General features: G+C 46.9%; 2 protein-coding genes across 9 annotated transcripts in view; one reads left to right on the forward strand and one right to left on the reverse strand.

The window, feature by feature from the left end:
• C2H20orf173 (chromosome 2 C20orf173 homolog) overlaps positions 1-4747 on the forward strand; it is a 17161-nt gene extending 12414 nt beyond the window's left edge. The window contains 1 exon segment of the mRNA XM_053743345.1: positions 4700-4747. Within this exon segment, the coding sequence (XP_053599320.1) occupies positions 4700-4747 (48 nt within the window).
• A 739-nt stretch (positions 4748-5486) lies between these two features.
• The window catches only part of Cep250 (centrosomal protein 250), a 46124-nt gene continuing 24230 nt past the window's right edge, over positions 5487-27380 (reverse strand). For 5 of the 8 annotated variants that reach the window (XM_047539915.1, XM_047539914.1, XM_047539918.1 and 2 more), the window contains 15 exons: positions 24901-25068; positions 24351-24485; positions 22146-22289; positions 21070-21203; positions 19554-19692; positions 18277-18619; positions 17721-17842; positions 16601-16721; positions 15360-15481; positions 12359-14953; positions 9620-9733; positions 9287-9442; positions 8739-8840; positions 7786-7848; positions 5487-6214 (listed from right to left, as the gene is read on the reverse strand). In XM_047539915.1, coding sequence (XP_047395871.1) covers positions 5951-6214; positions 7786-7848; positions 8739-8840; positions 9287-9442; positions 9620-9733; positions 12359-14953; positions 15360-15481; positions 16601-16721; positions 17721-17842; positions 18277-18619; positions 19554-19692; positions 21070-21203; positions 22146-22289; positions 24351-24485; positions 24901-25068 — 4722 coding nt within the window. In that variant the 3' untranslated portion in view covers positions 5487-5950. Of the gene's footprint in view, positions 6215-7785; positions 7849-8738; positions 8841-9286; positions 9456-9619; positions 9734-12358; positions 14954-15359; positions 15482-16600; positions 16722-17720; positions 17843-18276; positions 18620-19553; positions 19693-21069; positions 21204-22145; positions 22290-24350; positions 24486-24900; positions 25069-27380 lie in introns of those variants that run through there. The other 3 variants (XM_047539917.1, XM_047539916.1, XM_047539919.1) reach the window with 3 other exon arrangements.

Genomic DNA, 27380 nt, shown 5'->3' on the forward strand with positions numbered 1-27380 from the left:
ATTAAATTCAAACTGGAAGTATCATCAGGAAGTCAATTTCTAAATGTATGTATTTGTTTATTTTGATGCTGGGATTGAGCCCAAGGCCTCAGTGCTCTACCACTGAGCTACACCTCCCAGTCCTAACTCTTTAAAATTTTGGTAAAATTTGCATAACATTTGCCATCGTAATCATTTTAGCATCCAGTTTAGTGATATTAAGTACATTCACATTGAACTAACTTTTCAAAATACATATTTTCCCCCTCAAATATATGTATATATATTTTGGGGGTGGGTAGGAAGGGGGCACTGGAGATTGAACATAGAGGTACTTAACCACTGAGCTATACCCCCAGTCTTTTATTTTTTATTTTAAGACAGGGTCTAACCAAGTTGCTTAAGGTCTTGCTGAGTTGCTGAAGCTGGCCTCAAATTTGCAATTCTTCTGTCTCAGCCTTCCAAAGGGCTGCTGCGATTACAGGCATGTACCACCATGCCTGTCTCCCCAAATATATTTTGTGTCTCTGAATGACCATAACACCCCAGTAACATGAGCAATGCTAGAGCCTGCCTTATTTCTTTCTTTTTTCTTTTTTTTTTTTGCGGTGCTGGGGATGGAACCCAGGTTCTCACACATGCTAGGTAAGTGCTCTGCTGCATTCCCAGCCCTTTTCAAAAAATTTTTAAATTAGTTTTAAAAATTTCTGACAGTGTCTTGAAAAATTTCCCAGACTGGACTCAAACTTTCTATCCCTCTGCTGCAGCCTCTTGAGTAGGAGATTTTGTGGTCTTAAGTGTTTTTTTCCACTAGAAGATTCCAAGTCTAGACAAGAAAAGTTCAAGGAAAACGTGGATCTCGAATTTGGGACAATTTGAGCATCCAAAATAGTGATTGTCATGAGTGAATCACAGTGAATACCTCCCTGAGTCCATAAAGATAGTGAAAGAAAAACAATTCTTTGGGGGTGACTCTTTTTTTTTTTTTTTTTTTTTGCGGTACCGGGGATTGAACTCAGGGCGTCGTGCTTACGAGGCAAGCACTCTACCAGCTAAGCTATCTCCCCAGCCCACGGGGTGACTCTTGTATCAAACCTTTTGCTCTGAAAATTGGTAACTAAAGGTGTGTTTATGGGCAGCAGGAGCATTTATCCTTCCTTTTTGGTAGAAACAGTAGTTTAAGGTAACCCTGTAGGCTCAGTTAATGAGAGTTTTCAGTTGCTGGGTATCTAAAACAAATATTCCCTCCATTCTATCTGTGTAACTGCCCAGCAACCACACACAATCTTAACAAAATAAAAATACTCCTTATAGAAGAATGAAGGAACTTTGGATGGTGTAGAGAAAATGGGGTGGGAGAGAGTGGGGGGAAGGAAAGATAGTAGACTGAGACAGACAGTGTTACCCTATGTATGATTACATGAATGATGTGAATCTACATTGTGTACAACCATAGAAATGAAAAGTTGTACTCCATTTGTGTACAATGAATCAAAATGCAGTCTGTAAAAATAAAAAATGTTAAATAAAAATAAAAATATCCCTCATAAAACTGCAAGCATGTTTCTGTGTTTTGCTAAGGGCATTGTGGCACACTGGATGTCTAGAAATAAGAGGAAATTCTGAGCCAGAATCTAAGAATCCACACATGTATGTGCAGTGCAGCATTTTGTTCTAGATACTGAACCCATATGGCATCTTTGAAACATACTACTTAGAGGAATAAGTTTAGTCACTAGAAAAAATAGAGTTCTAAAAAATTAGTATGCCTCTGGAGAGAGGCTGGAGAAGTATGGGGTGGGAAGCTGCTCTCATTTGCTGTTTTTTTTTTTTTTTTTTTTTTTTTAAACCATGTGCATGTAATTGCTTTATTTTAAGTAAACAACACATATCTACCAAAGAAATAGTCTGGATGGATGGAATTAAATTTAAGTTTATTATAATGTTTCCCTATGGATTTTTTTCTCAAGAGGGATGAAAAGACTTTTTCTTTCCCCCTCTGACTCCTGCTTGAAAGCCCTCCCTGGGAATCAGTGGTGCCCTTCTCAGAAGGATGTACACACCAGCCTGGGCTCCTGTTCTTGCCCTTTCTTATTCCTGACCCCATCACACTTGGCTACCAAGCCCTCTTTCCTAAGCTGGGCCTTTGGCAAATGTCAAGGTGAAGAGTCTCAGGATAAAACAGAGAAGCAGGAACTCACAATGTGACTTGGGTGATGAGCCCCTGATATAACTGGACTAGCATGAAGGACTCTATTGGGGATCAACCCAGGGAGGACACAGGACACATTAAACATCACCTCAGGGCTGGGGAGATAGCTCAGTTGGTAGAGTGCTTGCCTTGCAATCCCCAGTACCATAAAAAAAAAAAAAAAAAAAAAAAAAAAAAAAAAAAAAAACACCTCACCCCTCTTTCCTTAGTCTCCAGGCAGAGCACCCTCAGGACTTAACAGGTGGATAGAGGCAAGAGGTAAGGTGTTGGAAGGAGGTGCTTGTGGAAGGCTGAGGAGAGATGAAGGCCAACGGTGCAGTGGGATGTGGAATTCCGTGATTACAGCTCCCCACTTTTCCAGTGCCCAGTGTCTGACCTAGCCTGCCACTTAGTATCTACTTTGTCCCAAGAGAAAAGAATGCAGTCTCAATGGGGGTTTTTGAGGCATGGTGGCTGCCTTGATGCTCACCCTGTGGCTGATATTCCTGGTTTTTAATCAGAAAGTTCTACCCTGTCTAGGCTAGTGGACACATCCCAACAACCTGCCCCTGCTCCTGGACTTCTGATGTACCCCTCAACTCCACACATCTGGAGCATCCAATTGGCTCTTGACCAACACTTTGAAAGGGCCATCAGCCCTTTTATCTCCATGATGTTCTGTGGCCATTCCCTGGCCTTATCAGGAGTAGCAAGTGTCTCTTCTGGGCATCTGGGTCATTCTGTTAGCATTTCTCTGTGTCCTTTCTGTCTCCCTGGAAACAAGCTTTTCCTTTTTAGTGCTCATTGTGGAGCTTTGTGACACAAGGGTTTAAGAAGTATTTGCTAAATGAAATCTGGATCAGGGACAGGGGCAGCAACCAGCCTGTCTTATCTGCCAGATTTCTCTATTTGGCATTGGGCACACAAACTGAAGAGATGACCCATCATACAGGGAAGATGGTTCTATTCAAAGGCTCTGGTATGAATTCATACAGGAAGATGGTTCTATTCAAGGCTCTGGTATGAATTATTTGCCATAAGGCAACAGCAGAGGTCAGGTTATCAGTCAGCTGGAACATGAAGCTACTCTTGACCAGTGATAAGGCCTAGAACTCTTGGATCTGCTCTATAGGGCTGTGATTTGCAGGTACAGGGGACATCTTAACAGGAAGCCAAGATGTGCATTGCAGGGGCAACGTATGGATTATTGGTCAGGCACTGCATAGAAGTTTTCTCTGTTTCGCTCACCTCAACAACTAGTAGTATTTAAGGAAGAGTCCAATTTGAATATTAATTCTTATTCCCTTCCTGTTTTCAAACAAATGGCCATGTGCTGAGTAGAGAACACCCACTCGCTTTCAGATGAACACATGTTAACCTTGAAGAGACTCACGTCTCCTATGACCTATGCGTCTTTCAGTTTTGTACCTCCAAGCCCTCCCACCAGGGCCAAACTTCAGGCCCTATGAAGGCATCTGAATGAAGAGCTGGTGGTATTGGCAGTAAAGGGCTAAGGAAAAAAGAAGTCACAATGCCCTGCCCATGACCAGGCTACTTATGTAAATGAGTTGGGTGAGGTCAGTGGGGCAGGAGCCTGGTCAGTTGAGAAGGCTCACCTCTCATCACCTCCAGCAGCTTCCTGGCAAACCCTGATGTCAGCAGGTAATGGGAATAAATTTCACGGCCCCTGGGGCCTTGAGACACCATGTCTTTGTCTTTCCTCCTCTTGTCTACTTTCTAAGTATGATGGGCAAATTCAAGCCTGCTCACCATCCTCACTGTGCCCCCAGTTCCTCTGGAGAGGTCTGCTGCTTGGAGCACACTGGCAGCCCTGCTTCTTCCTCTCTGCTGGTTCTGCCTGCTCACAGCACCTTTGTCCCTGCTCTTCAGGCAGGATATGAGGTATCATAGGAGGAACTGCTGAAGGTTGTCACCTATTCCAAGCCAAACTAAGCTAACCAAGGGGCCTCTCCGATGAACAGTGATGGCACTTGCAAGCTGTCTGGGGCCTAGGGGTTGTTTTGTTGCTTTGGGGCTGGTGTCTTCCCACCTCCACAGGTACTTCTGGAAGTCTTGCCACTGGTCCTAGAGCTGTGGAGGCTCTGCTGCTGCTCAACATGGCAGATACATCTGGTTTGGTCAGCACTTTGGATGGGTCCTGAAGTCTCTGAGGAACTAGAGAGGCTGGTGGAGGGCCAGTCAGTCCTGGGCTCTGGGCTGCACCCTCTCCTTGACTTCTTTTTGACTCTTTTCAATGGGGTCCAGTGCATTCTGTACTGGGGTCTTGGGGTAAGTGGTCAGTAGTCTGTGCTCTTCTCCACAGGCACCAAGATCAGGAGACCTAGCTCAATTTCAGATAAGCAGGAACTATTCTAGCTGACCCCCAACCACAGCCAGACCTTGACATCCTCCCAAGCCAATCCTGTGCTGTGGTGGAACTTGAAGATCTCAAGTATTTGGATAACCAAGGATGAAAGGGGCAGGAGGATGTGTGGGGAGCAGTGCTGGGCTGTTTTCCTGTCTCTGCAGAATGAACCAGGTCCCACTTCTGGCTATGTGAATGATGTGGGCAACTAAACCTTCCTGCACTTTATGCAGCTGCTAAAAATAGGTCTTGCTCCTGTAAACTGGGTTTAGTCTAGATCAAGTGCATCAGGCCCAGTCCATAACTGACAAGTTATGCCACAGGTCATCTTCTGGACTTCTGGCTTGATGCATAGTTGGAGGAAGGGGACCAGGGTCAGTTCTAGTTGATATGCCCAGGAAGGGACACCTCACAGACATTCATGCAGATAACCATGTGTCATGGGGAACAAGGCCAGATGGAGCTTCTCAGTTCTAGAGAATCTGAGTGTTATTGGCCCAGTGTTTTTGAAACCCAGAAGTTGTTTTAAGTCAAGAACATTTGGTGCTTCCTCATTATCCATGAGTTGGAAGTGGAAGCCCTCCATAATCTACCCTCCTCCAAACTTGGCCCCCACCCTCTGCTATAGACAGACCAATCTTCTCACCATTAAGCTTAGCAGTACCCCATCTCCTGACCTCTCCTGAAGGGTCAGTTCGTGCCTCCCTCCCTCAGTCCCTTGTGTACTTCTGGTCAGCACACAGAGCTGCCTCTGAGTTGTTAACAAGTGTTAGTCTGTCTTATTAACTGGACTCCAGGCTCTCTGTGGACAGGGAGTATGTCTCGGGTACATAACCCTGATTAGAGAGTATGACATGCAGGAAGTTCATGTTATCTGCAGGAATCATCAAATGCTTTCTAAATTCCCTTGATGTGCTGCTGCCGCCCAGTTATGCAAGTGGAGACAGCAGCAGAGGATAAATGCAGAGTCTGGGTTTATTGAAGAAGGTAAGGGAGAAGGTGAGGTGCTAGGAAAATAAATTCCAGACAAGAGGGAAGCCACACCTCCCTGCAATTAATGCATAGAATGCTCACAGCCCGGATGAGAACACCTGCACACTGCTGTCACTGTTGGAAGACCTAGTGTGGGCTGTTCTGGTTCTTCCAGCTGTAAGCCAGTAGCTGCCCCTTGTCCAGGACAAGGCACTCCTCAGGTGAGTCTAAGGTATCAGACAAATGTGACTGCCTCATTCCCATGTAAGCTGGGACCCTCTCCAGTCTTGCCGGTCTCACCTTCTTCCTAGGAATGCCAGCTAATCTGGGATTCCCAGACGGATAATAGAGAAGACCTTTCCTTTGGCAAATTTGTAGCTGCCACTATGCTCATCGGTTCATATGCCACCAAGCTGGCCTGTATCCTGCCCTGGCTATGGTTGCTACCTGGGGGTGGCATGGGTAATGCTGGGGCTGGGTTGTAGCAGGAGTGGTCCTGGGGATGTCAGACTTTGGGTCAGGGACTCATCCAGCTTGCGGGTCTCAGCCTCCAGGACAGTGGCCTCAGGGGCCTGGGCCACAGCAAGAAGAGAGTGGGACAAGCTGTGGTGCAGGCCTGCTAGCTCACGGCTGGTCTGCACAGAGCGAGCGATGTAGTCCTGCCTCTGCTTCCGCTCCAAGGCCAGCTGGGCTCGTAGCAGGGCCACCTGGTGGGCAGGAAAACCAAGAGGGAGAGCAGTTGAGGGTCCTGCAGCTGTCCATCTCTTCTGCTCTGTACTGTGTGGCTGGTGACCTAGCACTGAAATCAATTCGACCACACACATGAAACTCAGAATCAGGCTTTGGGGTGTTTGGGAGAAGGGCTCAGAGAATCCAGTGATTCACAACCGTGGCTGTCCTGATGATGCAAATAGAGAGCTTCAAAACAACAAAAGTGCTCATCAGCTTTCCTGAATTTAAATCAGCTTTACTAATTTAAAATGTACATTTGGATGCGTCTGATAATGAATACACCTACATATAACCACTATCCCAAAAACATGAAACATTTTCACACTGCAGAATGTCCCATCATGTCCCTTTTGGAAGGTTTTCTTTCTTTCTTTTTTTTTTTCTTTTTGGTACTGGGGATTGAACCCAGGGGCACTTTACCACTGAGCTACAGCCTCAGCCCTTCTTATTTTTTGAGACAGGTCCTCATTAAGTTGATTAGGGCCTCACTAAGTTGCCGAGGCTGGCCTTGAACTTGCAATTGTCCTGCCTCAGCCTCCTGAGTTGCTGGGATTATAGGCATGGGCCAGGTCTTCTGGAAGGTTTTAAAAATAGGCTGACTTAATTAGATTGGAGTGGGGCCAGGTATTGGTAATTTTTCAAAATGCCCCAGGTAGTTCTAATATGCAGCCATGGTTGAGAATCACCATGGCTAATCCTTTCATTTTTCAGATGGGTACAACGAGACAAGCCAGGAGATGAAGCTACAGGGATCTCAGGGCAGTCCAGGATTAGGGTGAGACCAGTGGGATTTAGGGTGCAAATCTAAAGAGGTGCTCTAGGTCAAAAGTTAGTGCGCCCTTAAACACTACAACCCAGAGGTGCCTTTGTGTCTCACTCTGCTAGGGCCGTGTCTCAGGCTTGCTTTGTATGAGTTTAACAGAGTTCAAAGTAATAGCCGGAGGGCTGGGGATATAGCTCAGTTGGTAAAGTGCCTGCCTCGCAAGCACAAGGCCCTGGGTTCAATCCCCAGCACTGAGAGAAAGGAAAAAAAAAAAAAATAGCTGGAGTGTAGCTAGAGTCAGGCCTTACCAGTAACAGCCACTGACTTCTGATACAGGCTCAGAAATCAAAATTCCATATTTCTTATTATTCCTGGGCATTGAAAGAGTGACCTGAGCTACATGCACAAGGCTCCTTGGCCTGGTGGCTGGCAACGGTCCAGCCTGCAAGGGTGCAGCTTAGGCAAAGGAGGCCAGCATGTTTTGCTCACTCTAGCCTGTTTTAGAATCTTTGCTCCTCAGGCCTCTTCCTTTCCTTTTTCTTTCCAAGTATGAAAAGGGAGATGGGCCTGGAATATGCTTTCTATTCTATTCCCACCCTGTGCACATGGCAGGTGGAATTGGGGCAGGGCTCCTCTTGTCTCCCATGGAGACTGAAGTTCTCTGAAGGCAGAACCTAGTTCTCCTCTCCCTGCTGGAAGTACACAAAAGGCCAAGCACACAGTAGACGCTGAAACCTTGTCACTAAGTGTGTGACTTATGAAACGGATTTTTCTAGAACATACCTCTTTCTGCAGGTCAGCCAGATACTTGGCATCTAGGGAGGCCCTCTGTCCTCCTCTTCCATCCTAAGGAAGACACATACCAATCCTGCTGGAATGGACATTCTCACTCTGGGGTTGGCAACCTCATCACAGTCCTGGGGCCTGAGCAAGGGCTGTAGGCCAGAAGTGCCTACACTCAGACTAAATCACTATGGGGTACCATGTCCCAGGGCAAGGAGAGACCCAGGTGGGCCCACAGCAGCATAAGGGACAATGCCCAGAGACCTGATGTTGGAAAGGCTCAGCACCTACTTCTTTAAGGCACTTTTATTTAACAGAAGTATGCCAAGCGTCTCCTTTGTGCCAGCCCTTTGCTGTGAGCTAAGGATGAAAAGAAGACAACAGACACGGTGGCCAGTGCTGGGAGAGCTAGAGATGCTCACCAGAAACAGTTCCTCCTTGCCAGGCTGCAAGGTTGGGTCTAGTGATGGGACTACCTCAGCTAAAGAGTGAGAGTTCAGGGGGTTCTTCCCCAAACACCTTATCCAAAAGAGTGACTCTGTTCCTAGCAAGTACTATAGATCTTAACCTTGTACTGCAAGGAGGTCTAAGCTGTGTTCAAGCTACCAGGCATGTTGGGGATTGGTAGGTACCACACAACATCCCTGTGCCAGAGTGACTGAAGCCCAGTGAGCTCTGCTCCTACTGAGCCTGGGGCACTGGTCTGGGAGTGGGCAGATCTGAGCTCCTCAGAATGTAGGGTCACTAGATGTGCCTTCCCCCCTGCCCCCCCTACTGCTGTTGGGCTGCCTTCTCAGGTGAGGATGGCCTGAGTTGTGCCAAGTATGGCAGAACCAGTAAGGAGGGGCTCTCTGAATTGGCCAGAGTGGCTGTCTCCCCAACTGAGGATGGCCTGGGATACTCAAGGGCTGAGTTTGTGGTGCTGAGGGTGCAGGTGAGGAAAATAGGTGCACCTTCTGTGTGGGTGATGAGGCCACAGCTTCACTGATCTCCGGGGCCCCTGCCCGAGATGTGCGCATGGAATCCCTCTTCAGTTTCCTCCGTTCTCGCTCCACCTGCCAAGATGTGAATGTCAAATCAGGTCTTGGTTTGGGGCCAGAGCATGTGCAGGGGTGAGTGTAAATGGAGAGCAACCATGGACAGTGAGACTCCCAAGCTGGGGAAAACATGTGCTAGGGCAGCCCTGAGTGTAATGAGCACTCCTGAGGCAGAAGAGGGAGGCTACTTCAAAGGCCTTCGGCTCAAAGGTCAGCAGACTTTTTCTGTGGGATTTTAGGCTTTGTGGGCCATTCCAGTTCTGCAATAACTATTCAGTTCCTCTGATGTAGTGGGCAAGGAGCCACAGACAATGCATGATTGTGTCCCAATAAAACTATTTCAGAAGCAGGTGGTGTGCTAGGTTTGGCTCACAGGCTGTAGTTTACCAACCTTTGCTCTGGGACATTGCAAGAGAAGTAGCTGACCCCAGAGGAAGGAGCTGAGGAAAGAGGAAGTCACTGACCTGCTCCAAGGTGGTCCGCAGCTGGATATTGTGGCGCTGCAGCCTGCTCCGATCAATTTCTAGTCGGGCCACTGCTTGCTGCAGGTGTTCAAGCCTTTGTCTCCATGACTGCTGCTGCTCCATTCCAGGATTAGGCTCAGCCTCCATTCCTGAGACCTGTGGGGAAGGTCTGTGAATCTTTCCTGAGCAGCCCCACAGACAGGCGGGGGAACAGACTGCAAGCAAATGTACCAATTTAGCAGGTCTGGGCTTTAGGGACCCGATTTCCAAGGAAGAGGAATAGCCTGACAGCAGCTCCTTCTTTAGCATCTGTTTCTACCAGCCCCAGCTTACCTCTCCCGGCCGTTCACTCTGCTCTGCTCTGGGATCCTGCCCCACTCTGCTGGTCGAGGGTGGGCTGTGTAATCGCTCCTCCTCCAGAGCCTGTCTGGTAAGCTCCAGCTCTTCCTGTGATATGGAGGTGTGGGACAAAATCACACCATGCCTACCTCATATCCAGACCCACTCCACTTTCCATCCTCATCCAACCAGTTTGATTTCCTCACTATGATACAGTCTCAGTTATCCTGGAGCCTCTGAGTGATTCTAGACTAGATCCTTCATTTTCCAGATGGAGAAAACAGAGTGAAGAAGGATCTTCCCAAGGAGTCCTGGAAAGTTTGCAAGTGAGCTAGGACCAGAGACCCCATCTTATTTTAGGTCTCCCATAAAGCCAAGCAACAATTTGGGGCATGGATGTGTTCTGGAAAGAGCAAGAACTCCTAGAGTCACACACAGCTGGATGTGATGTCACCACTTACTGGCTGTAAGACTCAGGTCAAAATATGAGCTCATTCAAAGCCCAAATTCCTCATATATAAAATGACTACATGCTCTATGAAACAGGGATCAAACCCTTGAGGTTAAATCCCTTTGGATAAATGGGGAACTGGAAACCTAATACTAGACAGTTTCTAGGTTCTCAGTGTTTCAAAAATAAGTCAAGAAGGAAGATACACAAGAGGAAATGAGCATACATGAGTGGCACAGGCTGTAGTTGAGAGGGAGAGCTGACCCTGAAGTCAATAGACTGAGCTCTGCAGTCAGACTGTCATTTCTAATCCACCTTGGCCAGTTGTATGACTTTGGAAAATTTAACCTGATTGTCATTTCTCAACTCTAAAATGAGCTAACAGCTCCTCCTTTTCAGGGTAGTGAAAGAGAAACTGTGCACTATTGCTGGGCATGGTGGTGCATGCCTGTAATCCCAGTGACTCAGGAGGCTGAGGCAGGATGATTCCAAGTTCTAGGCCAGCCTCAGCAACTTAGCAAGAACCTGCTTCAAAATAAAAATGGCTGAGGATGTAGCTCAGTGGTAAAGCATCCTTGGGTTCAAATCTCAGTATAAAAAGAAGGAAGGGGGCTGGAGTTGTGGCTCAGTGGCAGAGTGCTTGCCTAGCACACGTGAGGCACTGGGTTCCATCCTCAGCACCACAAAAAAATAAAAAATAAAAAACAAAGGTATTGTGTCTATCTACAACCAAAATAAATAAATAAAAACAAAACAAAGTTCCACTGTTTTTTCCCAAGTACTTGTATGTATTGTTTCACTTCATACTATCATTCTTGTCTTTTTTTTTTTAAATTCCTTATCTTATTGATGAGAAATCCCAGAGTCAGAAAAGTGAAGGCACTTACCCAGGGTCACAGAGTCAATGAATTGTAGAATGGTATTTCACCTGTATTGCAGGAACTTGTCACCAAAGTTCATAAATCTAATTTCTTCCCTATATATTATCCTTTTATAAAACCAGAATTTTCTGAGTTCCTGGAAGGCAAGTCCTTGTAGGACTGTGTGTTTGAGATGAGTGAGGGGGTTCTCCAGGGCTTAGTTAAGGGATGAGGATATAGAGTGAATTTCCCTGGAAAAATGGACTGAATTTCTCTTGGCAAAAGCAACAATGTCCCTCTAGGTTCAGCTGTCAGTCTGGCTTTCCTAATTGCTTACTCTGTGCAGGTTTTGTGCTCAGTGCTAGGGGTACAAAGATGACTTAAGGCATGACATTTGACCCTCAGGTTAAATGTTATGCCCCATAGTCCTATTTGAAACCCACTTCCTTTGTCACTTAATGTTCTACCTACTCATTCCTAACTGCTGATGACTCCAAAGTCTCCATCCCTAGCCCAGTCTTGCCCTCAACTTCAGACCACTTCACTGAGCTACCCTCTGGATAGTTCTTTTTGCGTGTCCCACAGGTCCTCCTCACTCCAATCTCAAATTGAAATGTTCCTCCTCTTCCTCATACCTGCTTGTCTTCATCTTACTGGGAAGAAACCCTAGTGTTGCCTTTCACTTTTTCCTGTCCTTTACTCCTCCCACCTCCTGGTCAATCAACTGTCAGAAGACCTGTGAGCCTCTCAGATCAGCACAAGCCTCCACTCACACTGTCTTGGTCTCCACTGCTCCCCTGGACTTCTACTAGTCTTCTAGCTGGTCTCCCCAGGTCTGCTGTTACTGCACATGGCAGTCTGAGAGATCTTCCTGAACTATATCTCTGATGGTGTCATTTTCCTGTCCTTCAGCTGCTTCCCACTAGTGACCCAGGTCCTTAGCATGACTTCCAAGACCTGAATGCTGAGGTCTCTGCTGTCCTCTCTTCTCTTGCCAACAGCCCCTCTAAGTTCCAGGCTACTTGAACCTCCATGTTCTCTCTCCTCCTTTTTCCTCTTCCTCTGAAAGCCCCACCCCCACCTGTGCTTGGCTAGTTCCTGACTGGTCCCTTTGGATCTAATCTTAAACACCACTTTTAGCAGGAAGCCTGTTGGGACCCAGTTGAAGGAAAGCTTGGGCATCCTCCAGTCTTCCTGGAGCACGAGCTCCCTCATAAGGCATTAAGCACCCTGCAGCACAGCTGTTTATTTACTAGTCCTGAAGGCAGAGACTGCGAGTCTCACAGACTAGTACATATTGAAGTGCTCACCATCTCAGCTTTCTATACCTTCTGAGTGCCATGAGACCCAGCGTGACAGGCAGTTCTTGAGCTCAGATGGATAGGTTCTGTCTCTGACCCTCAGTTCCCCTGAAGCACTTACCTGCAACCTCTGCTGTTGAGATTCCCGTTCCAGGACAGAAGCTTGTAGAAGCATGGCTACCTCCTGCAGACTATTGATGCTGGCCTTGCTCTGAGCCAGGGACAGCGCCAAGTCCCGGGCCTTCTCCCTCCACTCAATCTCCCTGGCCTCTGTCTGCCTCAGGACCACCTGCAGTCGCTCCAAGTCCTGCTGCAGCACAGGTCCTAAAGAATTCAATTTTGGAGATGGCTCATCCACTTGGGAGGCTTTGTGGCTGGGGGGAGAGGCCTCCAGATTCTTCCTTTGCTGGGCTTCCCTCAGCTCCTGAATCTCCTCTTCCTTCTGGGCTAGAATCAGCTGTAGTTCCCTTAGATTCTCACAAAGGCTCTGCACTTCTTCTTGCCCCAGACTCTGCTTCTCTTGGGTCCCATTCTCTCGACTGCTTTGTGCCAGAGACTTCTCCAGCAGCTGCCTCTGTTCCTTCTGCTGCCTCAGCTCTTCATCCCTCTGGGCAAGTGCCTGCTGAAGTTGCCTCACATCCTCCCGGTGTCGAAGATCCTGGTCCCGAATCTCACCTTCTCGCATTCTCAGGGTCTCTTCCAGCTGCTGGGCATGTGCCTGAGAGTTGCCCAGTGCAGCTTGCAAGGTGGCAGTGCTGGCCTCCAGACCACAGCTCAATTCTGCCTGCTCAAGGAGATTCTGCTCTTTCTCCTTCAGGGCAGCCTGGGCTTCACTGAGGGCCTCCCGCAGAGCCTCTGCCTGGCCCAGTGCAGCAGCCTCCTGATGCCTGGAAGACTGGCTTTCTGCCAGCAGAGCCTCTAGTTCCTGATCCCGCTTCTTGAGTGTGGCCTCTGCCTGCAGCCAACTGTCCTGCAGGGCCTTGGCCTCTGCTTCGTGCTCCTGTGCCTGCTCAGCACATTGTTGCTGAAGGGCCAGCAGAGCCTTCTCCTGCTCCTGAGACTCGGCCCTCAGGTCTCCCAACACCTCCTCCAGTGCCTGAACCTGCCGTCCCTCCACTGCCAGCTCTTCCTGGAGCCTTCGCACCTGCTCCCTGTGCTCCTCCAGCTCTCCCTGGCGCTCCTTCAGTGTCACATGGGCCTGCTGCAGAGCAGTCTGGAGGGCACTTACCTTTTCCTCCTCCTGGGCCTGAGCCTGCTGCCGTTCTTGCCGCAGGGCCTCAAGATCTTGGTCCCTCTGGGTCAGGGCTCTTTGGGCCTCTTCCAGTTGACCCTGAAGTGCCTGCTCTTTCAGCTCTCCTTGTTCCTTGGTTTCCTGAAGGTGCTGCTGCAGGATCACTATCTCCTGCTCTCGCTGGCTCAGGAGAAGGCTGGTGTCACTCACCTTCCTGTGTAGGCCCTGGAGCTGCTGCTCCAGCTGGTCCTTGTGTTCCTGAAGTTCCTGAATATGCTCCTGCTGGCATTCCACCTCCTTCTCCTTATCACGCAGGATCAACTTCATGTGCTCCAGGCTCCCACGCTGTGCTTTACTAGGGCTCTTTCCTTCCTCTGCCCGCTCCTGCATCAGCTGCCTCTGAGAGGCCAGCTCCTGGCCACGCTCTCTCAAGGACAGTTTGATCTGTTCTAGGTCCTCCTCTAGGATCTTGGTCTGTAGCATCCTCTGGTCTTCCAGAACCTGAATCCTCTCCTTCTGCAATATCAGTTCCTGGTCCCTCTTCTCGAGGTCCTGAGTGAGATGCTCTTTCTGCCTGTGCAGCTCCTCTATTTGTTGGTGCTGGGACTTTAACTCCTGGTCCCTTTCCTGTAGCTCTCTTGCCAGAAGGGTGCTGCGGTTCTCTAGTTCCTGGATCTGACTGCTTTGAGCCTGCAGCTCCTGACTTCTTTCTTCCAGGTCCAGAGTAAGATGGGTCAGAGCCACCCTCTGCATTTCCCTCTGGCCCTCCAGTTCTTCGATCACCTTCTGCTGGCCCTCCACTTTGTGATGGCTTTCCTCTAGTTCCACAGCCAAGCATTCCAGTGTCATCAACTGCTTTTTCAGATCCTGAATCTGTTCTCTCTGGGATTCAATCACTTGGGTTTTCTTCTCAAGTTCCAGAAGCTGATGCTCCAAGATGTTCCTCTGAGTCTCCCGATCCTTCTCGAGCTCTTTGATCTGCTCCCTCTGCATAATCAGCTTCTGTTCTCGCTCCTGGACGGCCATGGGTAGGTGCTCTAAGACAGACCTACACTTCTCTAGCTCCTGAATCTGTTCTTGTTGCAGATCCACCTCTTGGTTCCTCTTCTTCAGGTCCAGAGATAGCAGTTCCAGAGCAGCCTTCTGCATTTCCCGTTGCTTCTCCAGTTCCTGGATTTCTCCCTGTAAAGTCTCCACCTCCCCTTCTCTTTCAGATAGAGTCTGGGCCAGCAGAGCCAAATTCTCCTGCAAAGCCTTCCCTTGGGCCATCTTCAGCTCACCCTGCTCTTGTAGAGCCTGGGCTCTCTCCCGTTCACTCTCCACCTCTTCATTTTTCAGTTTCAGTGCGGAGCGAGCCGTTCTCAGGTCTTCTTCCAGGATCCCAGCAGCACTTGCCTGAGCCCTGGCTTCTGTGACACATGCTTGCAGATGTTCAACCTGGGCTGTTAAGTTCTCTTTGGCTGCCTGAAGTAACTCTCGCTCACTCTGGAAAACAAGAGACAAAACCAATTTAGACACTGGCCTTTCTCTTATTTTGTGGCACCAGCAGTGACAAAGACTTGGGAAAAATGAACAATTACACTTAAAGCTAATCCTGTAAAAGGAATCCCTACCACCTACTAGGGCTCTGTTGTACCTAAAGGAGACAGCATGGTGCAGAGTTATCCCAGACCCTGGTCCTTCACGGAAAGGGACAAAAATCTCAACCTAAACTCAGAAAAGGCAATTAGAGGAGGATTCATTATGACCTTAATAATGGCCCTCAGGGACATGAGGGACAATCGGAGAAACTGAGAGACTTGCTAAAAGGAAGAGGAGAGTGACAGCTAGGGCCTTGGGCCCTGAGGGACAACTCCTGAAGCACCCCCTCCCCCAACCAATGCCAATTTACCTGGGCTTCCATTCTCTGTAGCTCTGTTTGCCGGAGGCGACTCTGTAAGGATGCCACAGTTTCATGCAGCTCTCTCAGTTCAGATTCTAGGGAGTTCTGTTTTCCTTCCCACTTGAATTTTTCTTCGGGAAAAGCAGAGATAGTGAAGTGAGGCCCATGCTTGGGGGCGAGAGAACCAAGGAGTGTAGAGGCAGATGGAGGATGGGGAACAGAATGAAAGGGGAGGAAGGCCAAGGAGAGAATTACATTTAGCATCCTAAGACATCGCACATCTGCCAGCTGCTCCCATTTGTCTAGGCTCCCTGCTGCTTCCAGATTCCTGTCTGTCTGCTGCCAATCCTAGTCTTGCCTATTTATCATCCCAACACACCTTCATTCTTTTTTTTTTTTTTGGTGGTACTGGGGATTGAACTCAGGGCCTTGTGCTTGCAAGGCAAGCACTTTACCAGCTGAGCTATCTCCCCAGCTCACAACTTCATTCTGATCACAGAGATCCTCAAGACTGGATTCGAGACAGGGTTGAGCTAGCAACATTGGAGGTTCTTTCCAAACCCCAATCATATGATTTTGTACAGGCTACTAGAGACCTGGGTGGCTCTGCTGGTTGCCCCTCACTTCTGCAAGGTGTCCTGAAACCAGCTCTATTTGTGTGGATCTCCAAGATCCCTCAGATGGCCTCAAAAAGGCAAAGACCCACCCTCCAAGTTTCCTCTTCTCTTCTACAGAAACTTGAGCCTCCTTTTCCAAGTGGCCATTACCCTTTCCAACCCTTAGTTGTGGCACAGATATTTCCCCCAGATTCCCTCTCCTTGTTTTCCCCCAAACAAGCCCATATCCTTCTGCCTTTAAAGGTTAATTTTGAGTACATTGTTGGAAATGATACAAATAAGTAACATGGATAAATAACAAAAGAAACAGGATTTTATCATGTTCTTATGCCATGGTCCTGGGCTTCCAGCATTTTTTTTTTTTTTTAAGAACTCCTACGGAGACAGAAAATGTAAATCCTGCCAGCTTCTTCTGTCAGTTTCCCAAATCTGTTCCTCCTGATCCTTTCTTCCAGGATGACACTCAAAGAACAAGCAAAGCAGACAAAATAGTTCAAGGGACTCATTGCCCCTTTGGATGTGCTTTAGATATGCTATGGGTAAATAAGAGAAAGAATGGTTGCTAGGCTGTTCCTGCCACTTCTGGGCTTTCCACCTGTCCTCTCTCTAAACCTGCCCACCTGCACACCTCACCTTCCTGGCTCTGGGAGAGCTGTCTCTGCAGGTCCTGCATCTTGGAGTGGATCTGGCTCTTCTCAGCCTCAGCATCACTTAGACGCTGTGTCAGCTTCTGGGCCTGATCCCTCAGGTCATCCTGGCAAAGGAAGGCAGGGGTGAACTCAAGTCCTTGTTTGCCACAAAGCTATCCCAGCCAGGACTCAAGCTCTCATCTCACTTCCCCTCTGGGGTGGCCTGCCATCAGGGCCCTATTCTCAATAGCTTCCATGGTTCCTTTGAACTCACATGCATTTTGCTCCCTGAAGTGATGACAGGCTCTGCTCCAACTGCCAGGAAGTCCCTCAGATTCACCTATGTCTTCTGAAACAATTGCTCAAGGCCTATTCCAGGGAGTACCTATTCCCTCCCAAATACCTCCTTCAAAGCGTAGCACAAGGCCACCACTTCCTTCCTTTTGCCCCTCCATGAGCCAGAATGGACTGCCACTTCTCCTAATAGACACAGTGCAACATCTGTGTCCATTACTGATCCAATTACTTCCGTCATTTCTGTTTTCTATCAGAATGCAGATTGGTACCCCCCACTGTGTCATGGGCCTTCTTGAGGGCAGAATTCAAGTCTTTCTCCTTTTGATAATCCCAGTTCAGAGTGGTTGGCATGTAAGGGGCCTGCAATTTGCATGGATCAGTAGGTTTAGAGTGAGGTGGAATCTGTGGGACCTTTAGTTCATCCTTAGGCACGGAATGCTCCTATAAAAGGCAACCTCAAATCTTGGTGGTCCCTACCTCATTGAGTTTCTCTTGGAGGCCTTGTTCTAAGACTAAATTCCTGACAGAGAGGAAAATGATATGAACCAAAACTGCACATGCAGAGTCGGATAGTTCACGTGGCTTCTTCAACACCCCCACTCCTTGACTCCACAACAACCCTGTTGGGCAAGCATTATCTATCCTCCTTTGCAAGTGAAAACAAGACCCAGGAAAGCTTAATGCTTTAGTCACAGTTGCCAGGAGGCCAGTGATAGAGTGGAGCTCATCCCAACTTGATCTCAGGAATAAAACAGGCCAAATTGCTTCTTGAGTTTTTGTCTCAGTCTTCTCAGGGGACACTTCCTTGAAACGACAGAGAAACATACCCGGGCCTGCTGAGTCTTCCAGAGGTCTTGGTGAAGCTTGTGGAGAGCAGAAGCTACGGCCTCGGCAGAGAGAGCAGTTAGGAGAGGCCCTCTCTTAAAAAGGCTCCTGGCTCCATTTTGGCCTGCAGAAAGGAAAGAAAACATCCTCACCTGGCTGTCACCATGAAAACAAACAGCCATCCCTCCCAGACATGGCCTTGGTCTTCCTGCTAGTCCCTTCTCTCCTCAAAGAACCTCTTCTTGGTAGTTCATTCATTACATACTTTCTGCTTTTTCAAGCGCTAGGCACTATGGTGGGTACTAGGTGGCAAGCTGTCATTTGTTAAGCAGTGTGTGAGCTATTTACACCTGTAACCTCATTAATGCCCTAGAAAAACACCTACCTGAGGTAGGTGCTTTTACCATACTCATTTTAAAGTTGAGGAGACTCAAGCTCAGAGTTGGTCATCTTAACTTTGACACAATCTTGCCTGAGGAACTCCATTCCCTCCCTTCTTCCCTGGGAGGTAGGCCTGGCTTCAGCCCTATGGACACAGTTCTTGGATGGCTGCCTCACCTGGCTCTGGGCCCCACAGAGAGGGAGCAGAGTCTCCCCCGCCCCTTAGCTCTGGCCTGTTCTCACATAGAGACCCCAGGGCCTGCTGCAGGACAGAGTAGAGGCTGGCCAGCTGGGCCTGGGCATGGTTCTCAGGCTGCTGCTCAGCGGCCAGAGCCTCCAGCTGGCTTTCTGTGTTGCGCAGTCGCAGCTGAAGTTCGTCTGCCTTGGCTTCCTGGGCCCACAAGGAAGCTCGCAGCTGTTGCTCTGTGATCCGAGAGGCCTCCAGCTCCTCCAGCAGTTGTCCTTCCTGAGCCATAAAGTCAGCCTCCTTTTCCTTCACCTCCTGCTTCAGTAATTCCACCTAACAGGGAGAAAGTCACTCACTATGAACAGGGAGTGGATACCCTCTCCTCAGACCCTCCCAAGCTTGACCCTGCTCAATCCCTGTGCAAATCTCTACTAGGACAAGAGAATTTCATCTGGCTCAGCTCTAAAGCAGGTAAGGTGTGCTCTGAAGTAAGTGTCTACATCTGATGCTTAGAGGCTCCCCACTCTTGACACATGGGTCCAGTCTACACTAATGGGCTCTGGCCCTGGTTTCCCAGGCTGGTGTGCCAGCTCCCTGTTGGATATCATCTTCCCAGAAATCCTGACAAGCCTAAGACCACTCATGATAACAATGGCTACCATTTACTGCATGCTCACCCTGTTCCTAATGCTTTATGTATTTCCACCATGGCTCAGAATTAACATCCTTGTTTATGGATGAGGGAACTGATACTCACACAACTAGGAAGCAGTGGAGCCAGCACTCAGACTCAGGACTAACAGGCAGACCTGTGTCCTTATCCCTGCTCCAGCTAGCTCTCACTCCCCACCCTTCCAGGTCCCTCTGTGAGCAGACTGAGTCCTTGGAAGTCCTCTTGCTGCTGCCTACCTGATCTAGAGTATTTCCTGCTGCTCAGTTCCCTCTGCTGTGTACTGCCACCCAGACCAAGCACACTTGGAAGTGGCTATGTGTCAGCCAGGCCCAGCTGGGCTCTGCCCCTCTGGTCACTATGATCCAGACCGTCAGGTTCCCCACAGGGGTCATTCTCATCTCAGTCAGGTTCCCAAGCCTCCACCCTGCCCACTCCTGGCTTTCCCCTCCTATCAGGGCTGTTGAGGTCCCAGCCTATCCTGTGATTAGGAAAAAAGAAGTGTCCTGTGTATGAGAGGACTATGAGCAGTCATCCTGCCACTTCAGGAACACGCCTCTGCCAAGGAAGCAGGGCTATGACCACAGTGGAAAGTACCTGAGCGCTGAGCTCTTTCTGCCCTTCTTGGGCCTTTTGCATGTCATGGCGCAGGGAGCTCAGCTCTTGCTGTCGAACAGAGTCAGCTTCTTGTAAAACAAGCAGTCTTTGTTCTTTTTCCACCAGTGACAGAGTCAGGCTAAGAAGAAAAGGGTCACAGGGCTAAGCCATTCTCCCAAGGAGTGAGAAACTACCTTCTTATTGTACTGTTCTAAACATAGCATAAATAATTAAAATAGAAATAGTAATGATAATGAGTGTACTGTCACAATACATGCTACCATTTACTGAGCACCTACTAAGTGCTCCTAGGTACTTAATGCATGACACTTCATTTCAACTTCAGTTTATTCTCTGCTAAATTCCACACATACCTATGCATTGACTTCAAATTCAACATGGCTAATCTCCCATCCCCTATGCACCTTTAATTCCCAACTCATCTCCTACCATGTTTCTTAGCTCAGGAATGGTACCTTCATCCTCACAGTGTCCCAACATAGAAACCTCAACCATAGCAGAGTTCTCCCTTCATCCTACCCACATCCAATCCCTGGCCATATATAATTGATTCTAACTCTACATGCCCTAAACCCCTTCTTCCCTTCCCTTTCCCTCTACCTGCCCTGGCTCGGCATCAGTATCTCTCATTTAGACACCTGTACCAGCCTCCTGACTTGTCTTCTGCCTGACACTGTCATCACCAAAAGGATCTGTCTCTTCTCAGACTCCAATAGCACCGAGAAAGTATGCTGCTCTCCATTCTGTCACTCCTGCTATTTCATGCCATTAACTGTCTCATCTAACACATCATAAACTGGATTATGTCACTTCCCTGCTTGAAATCTTCCAGTGGATTCCTACTAAAAATAACCTATAAACTCCTTGCCATGGCCTACAGCTTCCTCAATGATAAGGACTTGTTCAGTTCTCCTTGTTCACTATGCTCGTTACAGCACACTCTGAGTTTCATGAAACATTTTAAGTTTTCATCTGCCTCAGGGCCTCTGAGTATGATTTCTATTCCTACTGTGTAGAACTTTCCCTCACCCTTTTGCACAGGTAGCTCCATTTCATCCTTCAGCACTTGGTTTAATGCAGTGGCATGAGAAAGGCCTCCCTTAACAACTTTCTACAGTGGGTCTCCCCTCTCACTTCCATTTCAACACCCTTTTTCTTTCCTTCATATCACATGTCATAATCTGCACTACTAAGTTCAGAGAATTATTTGATTAAAGTCTTCCCCACAAAACTATAAATTCTATTGGGTCAGGGGTCACAAAGTCTGTTTATTACTGTACCCCCCAACTCTAGAAGTGTCTGGTGCATAATGGGTGCTATTTACTAAATTAATGAAGTGTAAGCTTTGAAGACAGAGAACATGTCCTCTCCACATGTACTTGTATCCTCCAGAACTGGAAATGCAAGATAGGTGATCTGAGAAAAGAACTGTCAATGTCACAGTGATCATTATAGCCAGAAAAGCAAAAACCACCTCCATGGTTGTCTAGCCTACCTGGCTTTTTCTCTCTCCAGTTCCTTCTGAATTCGGTTACACTCATGGGCCTCTCTCAGCTTCTCCCGAACCTCCTGCTCCTCCAGTCTGTGGGAGTCATCCTGGGCCACCAGTTGAGACCTCAAGTCCTCCACCTGGAAGGTTAAGGGCATGAGGACCATATGACAGGGCAGGGGAACAGTGGGAGGATGCTTCTTGTAGGGCTTTAGGGTACTGCAAGGTGTACCACAGTCAGCGGCTCATCTCTAAAGCTCTGGAAGTTCTTCCCACCTGTTCCTACACTGTTCTTAGCCACCCTCCTTTCCCAGTACCATTCGCCTGGCCATCTGTCTCCCCAGCCTCACAAATGCTGCACCCAGGCAGATATAAATAAAAATCTTGACTAAACAGCCAAAAGCAAAATGATGGGAAAGTGTGCAGTGATTACATTTTTTTAAACAAAAAGTCAGAACATCATCTGATATAGGATTCTAAGAAGAAAAATCAAACCAAATAAGAAAAGTAACCTGATACACAATAACACTGGATTCAGGGTGAGAATGGGAAGAACAATTAAAACTGGGACTGCCTGAGAGAAACCTAAGCTTTGTTTGGTCACTCAGCATCCTAGAAATAATCCTCCTTGGATACCCAAATCCACAGATGTTCAGGTCCCTTATATAAATTGCACAATATTTGAATGTAACCTAGGCATACCCTCCCAAAACATTTAAATTATCTTTAGATGACTTATATTACCTAATACAATGTAAATGCTAATGCAATGTGAACAGTTGTTATACTTTGTTTAGAGAGTAAGAACAAGAAAAAAGTTTGTACATGTATGATTCAGATGCAATTTTTTCCCAAATATTTGGAACCCATGGATATGGAGGGCCACTTGTATCATTCCAGGGTACCTAGAGGCACATGCTCAGCTCTGAGCACCCTTCAACTATCCACTTAGTACTGTGGCCTATCCCTGTGCTCTCGAGCTCAGGCAGCAAAGCCCAGATACTCCCTGTCCTACCAGAAGGGAGTGGGAGGGCCTGGCTATGCTGGGAAGGACTGTGGGAAGGATGGAGAAGAGCAGGGACCTGCTTCTGCAGGTCTAGTTTGTCCTGCAGCAGGGTGCTGCCCTCCTCCTGGAGGGCAGCAAGATCATCTCTGTGCTGCTGTGCTGCCTCCTTCAGCTCCCGCTGAGCCTCCTGGAGCTGGGTCTGCAGCATCCCAGTGGTCTCCTGCAGAGGGAGAAGACATCAGGGAGCATGAAAAAGCTTCTACTTGGAGTTTTGTCTTGAAATCTGCATTGGATACATATTGGTGTTTTGTTTTTTTTTCTGCTGGGGTGATAAAAGCTGAAGCAGAAGCCAGCAATCCATGTTGTTCCCACTCAACTCCTTGCCTCCTAGTCCCTCTCCTACTTCATACTGTGCACAGGTTCACCCAGGTTGCTGGGTCAGGGGCCCTGAGTTGGTAGTAGTTCCTCATCCAGATCCTCCCAACAGTCTCCTGACTATACTCCTACTTCTACTTGATGCCTTTATCCCCCCTATATACACAAGCACATTCATATTCTTTCTCTCTCTTTCTCCACTCAGCTCAAGGGAGAATTATATCTAGAGCTGACAATGTAGCTCAGTGGATGAATGCTTGCCTAACATGTTCAAGACCCTGTGTTCAATCTACAACAATGCAAAAGAAAAAAGCAAAAAAATACACATGTACACACTCATACATAAAATCATGTCCCATGCCTGCTTTTTAAAATAAATTTAATTTAAAAATTATTTTATTTTATTTTTTGCGGTGCTGTGGATTCCAGGGTCTTGTACTTGTAAGGCAAGCACTCTACCAACTGAGCTAGATCCCCAGCCCAAAATTTTTAATTTTTTTAAAAATCCAACAGTTTCCTACTGCCTTTAGAATGAAATCTAAGCTTTTATTCCAGCTGAGGCTCCTGCCTACCTCTCCACTTGCCCCTGAGCACAGCACACTGAAGCTACACTCCTTTCTGTCCCTGAACTTCTCAAGTTCTTTTCTGTCTATCCAAGGACCCTTCTGACAGTTCAATCTTCTGCTGAAGTATTCTTCAAATGGTTGGCTTTATTTTCTCTTCTTTTTCTTTCTTTTCTTTTCTTTTTTTTAAAGCTTTACGAAGATAAAATTCACCATTCAATTCACTTGTAAAAAAGTATACCATTTCAGAAACTCTATATCATGGACAACCATAAGAATGGGATCCTAATTAGAATAAGTTATACTTCATGTACATATAAATATATAATATGTCAAAATACACTCTATTGTCACGTAGATCTAAAAAAAACAACAGCAATTAAAAGTATACCATTTCAGGGTTTTTGTTTATTTTGGTTATGGGGATTGAACCCAGGAGCATTTTACATTTTTTATTTTGAGATAGGGTCTAACTTATTGAGGTTGGACTTGAAGAAGGGAGTGAACTTGAAGTTGTGATTCTCCTGCCTCAGCCTCCTGAAAAGCTGGGATTACAGGTGTGTGTCCAGACAATTCAGTGGTTTTTAGTATATTCAGAATTCTGAACTATCACCATGATCAAGTGTAGAACATTTTCATCACCCCAGAGGCACCCCATTAACAGTTTCTCCCCATTAGCCACCCCAGCCCCAACTACTATTCTGCATTCTGTCTCTGTAGATTTGCCTGTTCTGTACATTGCATATAAATGGAAAACATATAATGTGGTCTCTTGTGTCTGGTTTCTTTCACTTGGCATAATGTTTTTGAGGTTCCTCTGTGTTATACCACACAGCTGGCTTCTTTTTTGGCAGGGGGTGGGTACCCAGGGACACTTTACCACTGAACCACCTTCCCAGCCCCTTTTAGGCTCCTGCCTCAGCCTCCAAAGTGGCTGGGATTACAGGCAAATGCCATCATGCCTGACTGGCTAGCTTCTTTTTGACCTTCAAGTCTCAGGTCAAATGTCATTTTCTTGGTGAGGTCTCCCTGCCCACCTTGTCCAAAGTGGCCTCCTTTGAGTCACTCTCAATTATATATTCTATTTATTTCTATTGAAACACTTATTAAAATCTAATTACAAAATAATTATATCATTTATTTTGTGTCTGTTCATTTCTCAACGGTCTCTGCCATCAGAATGTTAAGTTTCTTGAGGGCAGGCACCACATCTATCACATTGACTACTGAGTCACACCTTTATATACTTGTCACATGTCAGCATATTGCACAGTACTTAAGAAGTGCCAAAGAACTATTAATTGTTGAATGGGTGAATGAACACCCAGAACCACCCTCCATACCTGCTCCCTTAACTGCTGAACCTTCATGTCCTGCCTCAGTCGTTCCAGTTGTTGGCTGGCATCGGCTAGCTCCTTCTGGGTCTGCAGCAGTGTCTCAAGGAGGGACACTCTCTCCTTCTCCGTTTCTAGCTGCATCTGTGGAGAGGCAGGAAGGGTCAGGGCTTGTTGGCTCAGAGTTATCATGCTCACCCAGGAGGTCAAAAGCACAGCCCAGCCCAGTTGCTCTAGGGCCCCTCCAGCAAATGGGGTGGGGGCTGAGGACAAAGGAAGGTCTGAACCCGCTGACTGAGAACCAGGAAGTACAAAGATTGCCACTGGTTTGCAAGCTGTCAGGATGTGGTTAATGTCAGCCCTCCTTCAGGAAGTGCGACATACTGCTAGCCCTGCAGCTAATGATATAGACCACCCCACTCGCTGCCAGCAAAGTGCGTAATGACTTTCTTTTGGAATCCCTTCTATAGTCTGCTCTTAGGAGAGGAAAAGAAAATAGTCAAAGGTCGGGATCACCCATGACAATGGATGTGCTCTTCCAGTTGTCCTAGCTTCCTACCTGGCAGAGGGCACTCTCCGCCTGGGTCCGTTCCTCCTCCCTCTGTGCCCGGATGGCCTCGGTTTCTGTTTGTTGTTCCCTGAGTCTCATTTCCAGCTCCGTTCTTTCTCTCTCTAGGCTCTCCAGGGCCTTATTCAGCTCCTTCTGAAGCCGGCAGTGCTCTTTCTCCTGCCCACATGAAGGAAATGCTGTTAGAGCTGAATGGGTGGGGAGAGGAGGCAGAAGAACTGGTTTGAAAGAAGAATCTCTCTATTAAATATGAGCTTGGTACCCCTCTAAGCCTGTTTCCTCATCTTAAAGTGATACCTAATAATCTGTCTTATCTGTCTCCCTAAATTTTAGCACTCAAATGATATTTATAAAACAAAAATCAAATGAGAAAGTGTCATGGCTAGAGGTGAGGATCAAGAAGCCAGTGTTGGTGTGGAATGAAGACAGGGCACAGGGTCAAGAGAGGGATCACAGTAAGGGGGAGGTCCAAGGTGAGGAGAGATCCCTGAGGTGAAGAGAGATCTCAAGGTCGTGGCAACATTGTACACTGCCAATGGCGACCCCTGCCAGCCCTGTGTGGCCAAGAGTCTGAGTCCTGTAGGCACGGTAGGCAATGCTGGCAGCCCTACTGACACTGTGGAAGCTGTGGGCAGTCTATTATTTCCAGGAGTGCACCTGGCAGGTTCAACAAGTTCAGAGGGTAGGCAAGAGCCAGGCAAGAGACCACTTCTTTCATCAAGAGCTGGTGGATACAGTGGGCAGTATGCTCAGCATGCTGGTGAACCCATCTATCCACCTGTGTGAGGTGAGGGCTCCAGGGTCAACTAAACCAGAGGAGTCCTGAACTAGAATGACTTGGCTCTGGACACTTCCTCCACCTCTCCTTGCAGCAACAGCTGGGCTTCCCTTACTACCTGAAAATCAACTACTATGAGGGACAGGCGAGTGAATATAGTGGGTGTTGGCTGATTCTCTCAGCCTCAGTTTCTCTATCTCTAACATTTTAATAGTGATAGCACCATCCAATTCTGGGGCCTTATAGATTGAAGAAGATTATCTATGTAAAATTCCCAGTACTCCACTATAGGCACATAATAGGTGCTAAAAAGTGAGTTTTTGGGGGGTTATTTTTATTTACTGAGCTAAAATCACAGGCCAGATGATTCAATGCTTTTTAGTATAACTGCAAACAATGTAACCATCATCATGATTTTATCCTCAAACATTTTTTATTATCCCCAATAGAAACCCTGCACCCATTAGCAGTCACTCCCCATTTTATTTCCTCCTCCTTCTAGCCCCTGTAGACCACTAATCTACTTTCTGTCCCTATGACTTTGCCTATTCTGAACATTTTGTGTACATTGAATCATATAATATGTGCCTTTTGGTGTCTGGCTTCTTTCACTCAGCATATTTTCAAACTCATTTATACTGAAACAGGTATCAGTACTTGCTGTTTATAACTGAATAATATAGGGCTGTACAGCTGTGCCACATTTTGCTTACCCATTCATTGACTGAAGGACCATTGAGTTAATTTCAATTTTTTTGACTGTTTCCCAAAACAATCACATTATTTTACATTCCCTTCAGTTATATATGAAGGTTCCAGTTTTACATCTTCACCAACACTTTGTCCATTTTCTTTTTATAATATTCATTCTAGTGAATATGAAGTAGTATCTTGTGGTTTTGATTTGCACTTCCTTTATAACTAATGATGTTGAATGTCTCTCGTTAGGAGAAATGTCTATTCAGATCCCTTGCTCCCCCTCCCCCTAGTACTGGGGATTGAATCAGTACTTCACCACAGAACTACATCTCCAGCCCTATTTTATTTTTTAAATTTTGAGACAGGGTCTTGTTAAATTGCCCAGGTTGGCCTCAAACTTGCAATCCTCTTGCCTCAGACTCCTCACTTGCTATAATTACAGGTGTAATTAAAAGGTTCTTTGCCTATTCGTAAATTTTTTTTTTATAGTTGAGTTATAGAAGTTCCTTATAAATTTTGGATGCTAGTTCCTTATCAAATATAATTTGTAAATATTTTATTATGTTTTATTGGTTGTCTTTTGATGGTCTATTAGGTAAAGCACAAAAGTTTTATGTTTTTTGAGATATAATTTACCCATCATAAAACAGCACAGAAATTTTAAATACTTTTTTTTTTTTGTTTTGGTACCAGGGATTGAACCCAGGGGAATTTAACTACTGAGCCACATCCCTAGCTCTTTTAATTTTTTTTTTTTTTTTTTTTGAGACAGGGTCTCACTGAGTTGTTTAGGGTCTTGCTAAGTTGCTAAGGCTGGCTTTGAACTCACGATCCTCCTGCCGCAGCCTCCCAAGTCACTGGGATTACAGGCCTATGGCACCACACCCAGCTATTAACTCATTTAATAGCTAGAGGCTATTTATACATGTTGTCCAAACTTCACTCTTGTAAGCAGTAACATCTGGACCAAGAGTCAGCAGGTGGTGTACATTCA

This window comes from Sciurus carolinensis, chromosome 2, assembly GCF_902686445.1.
Source record: "Sciurus carolinensis chromosome 2, mSciCar1.2, whole genome shotgun sequence".
NCBI classification, from domain to species: Eukaryota; Metazoa; Chordata; class Mammalia; order Rodentia; family Sciuridae; genus Sciurus; species Sciurus carolinensis.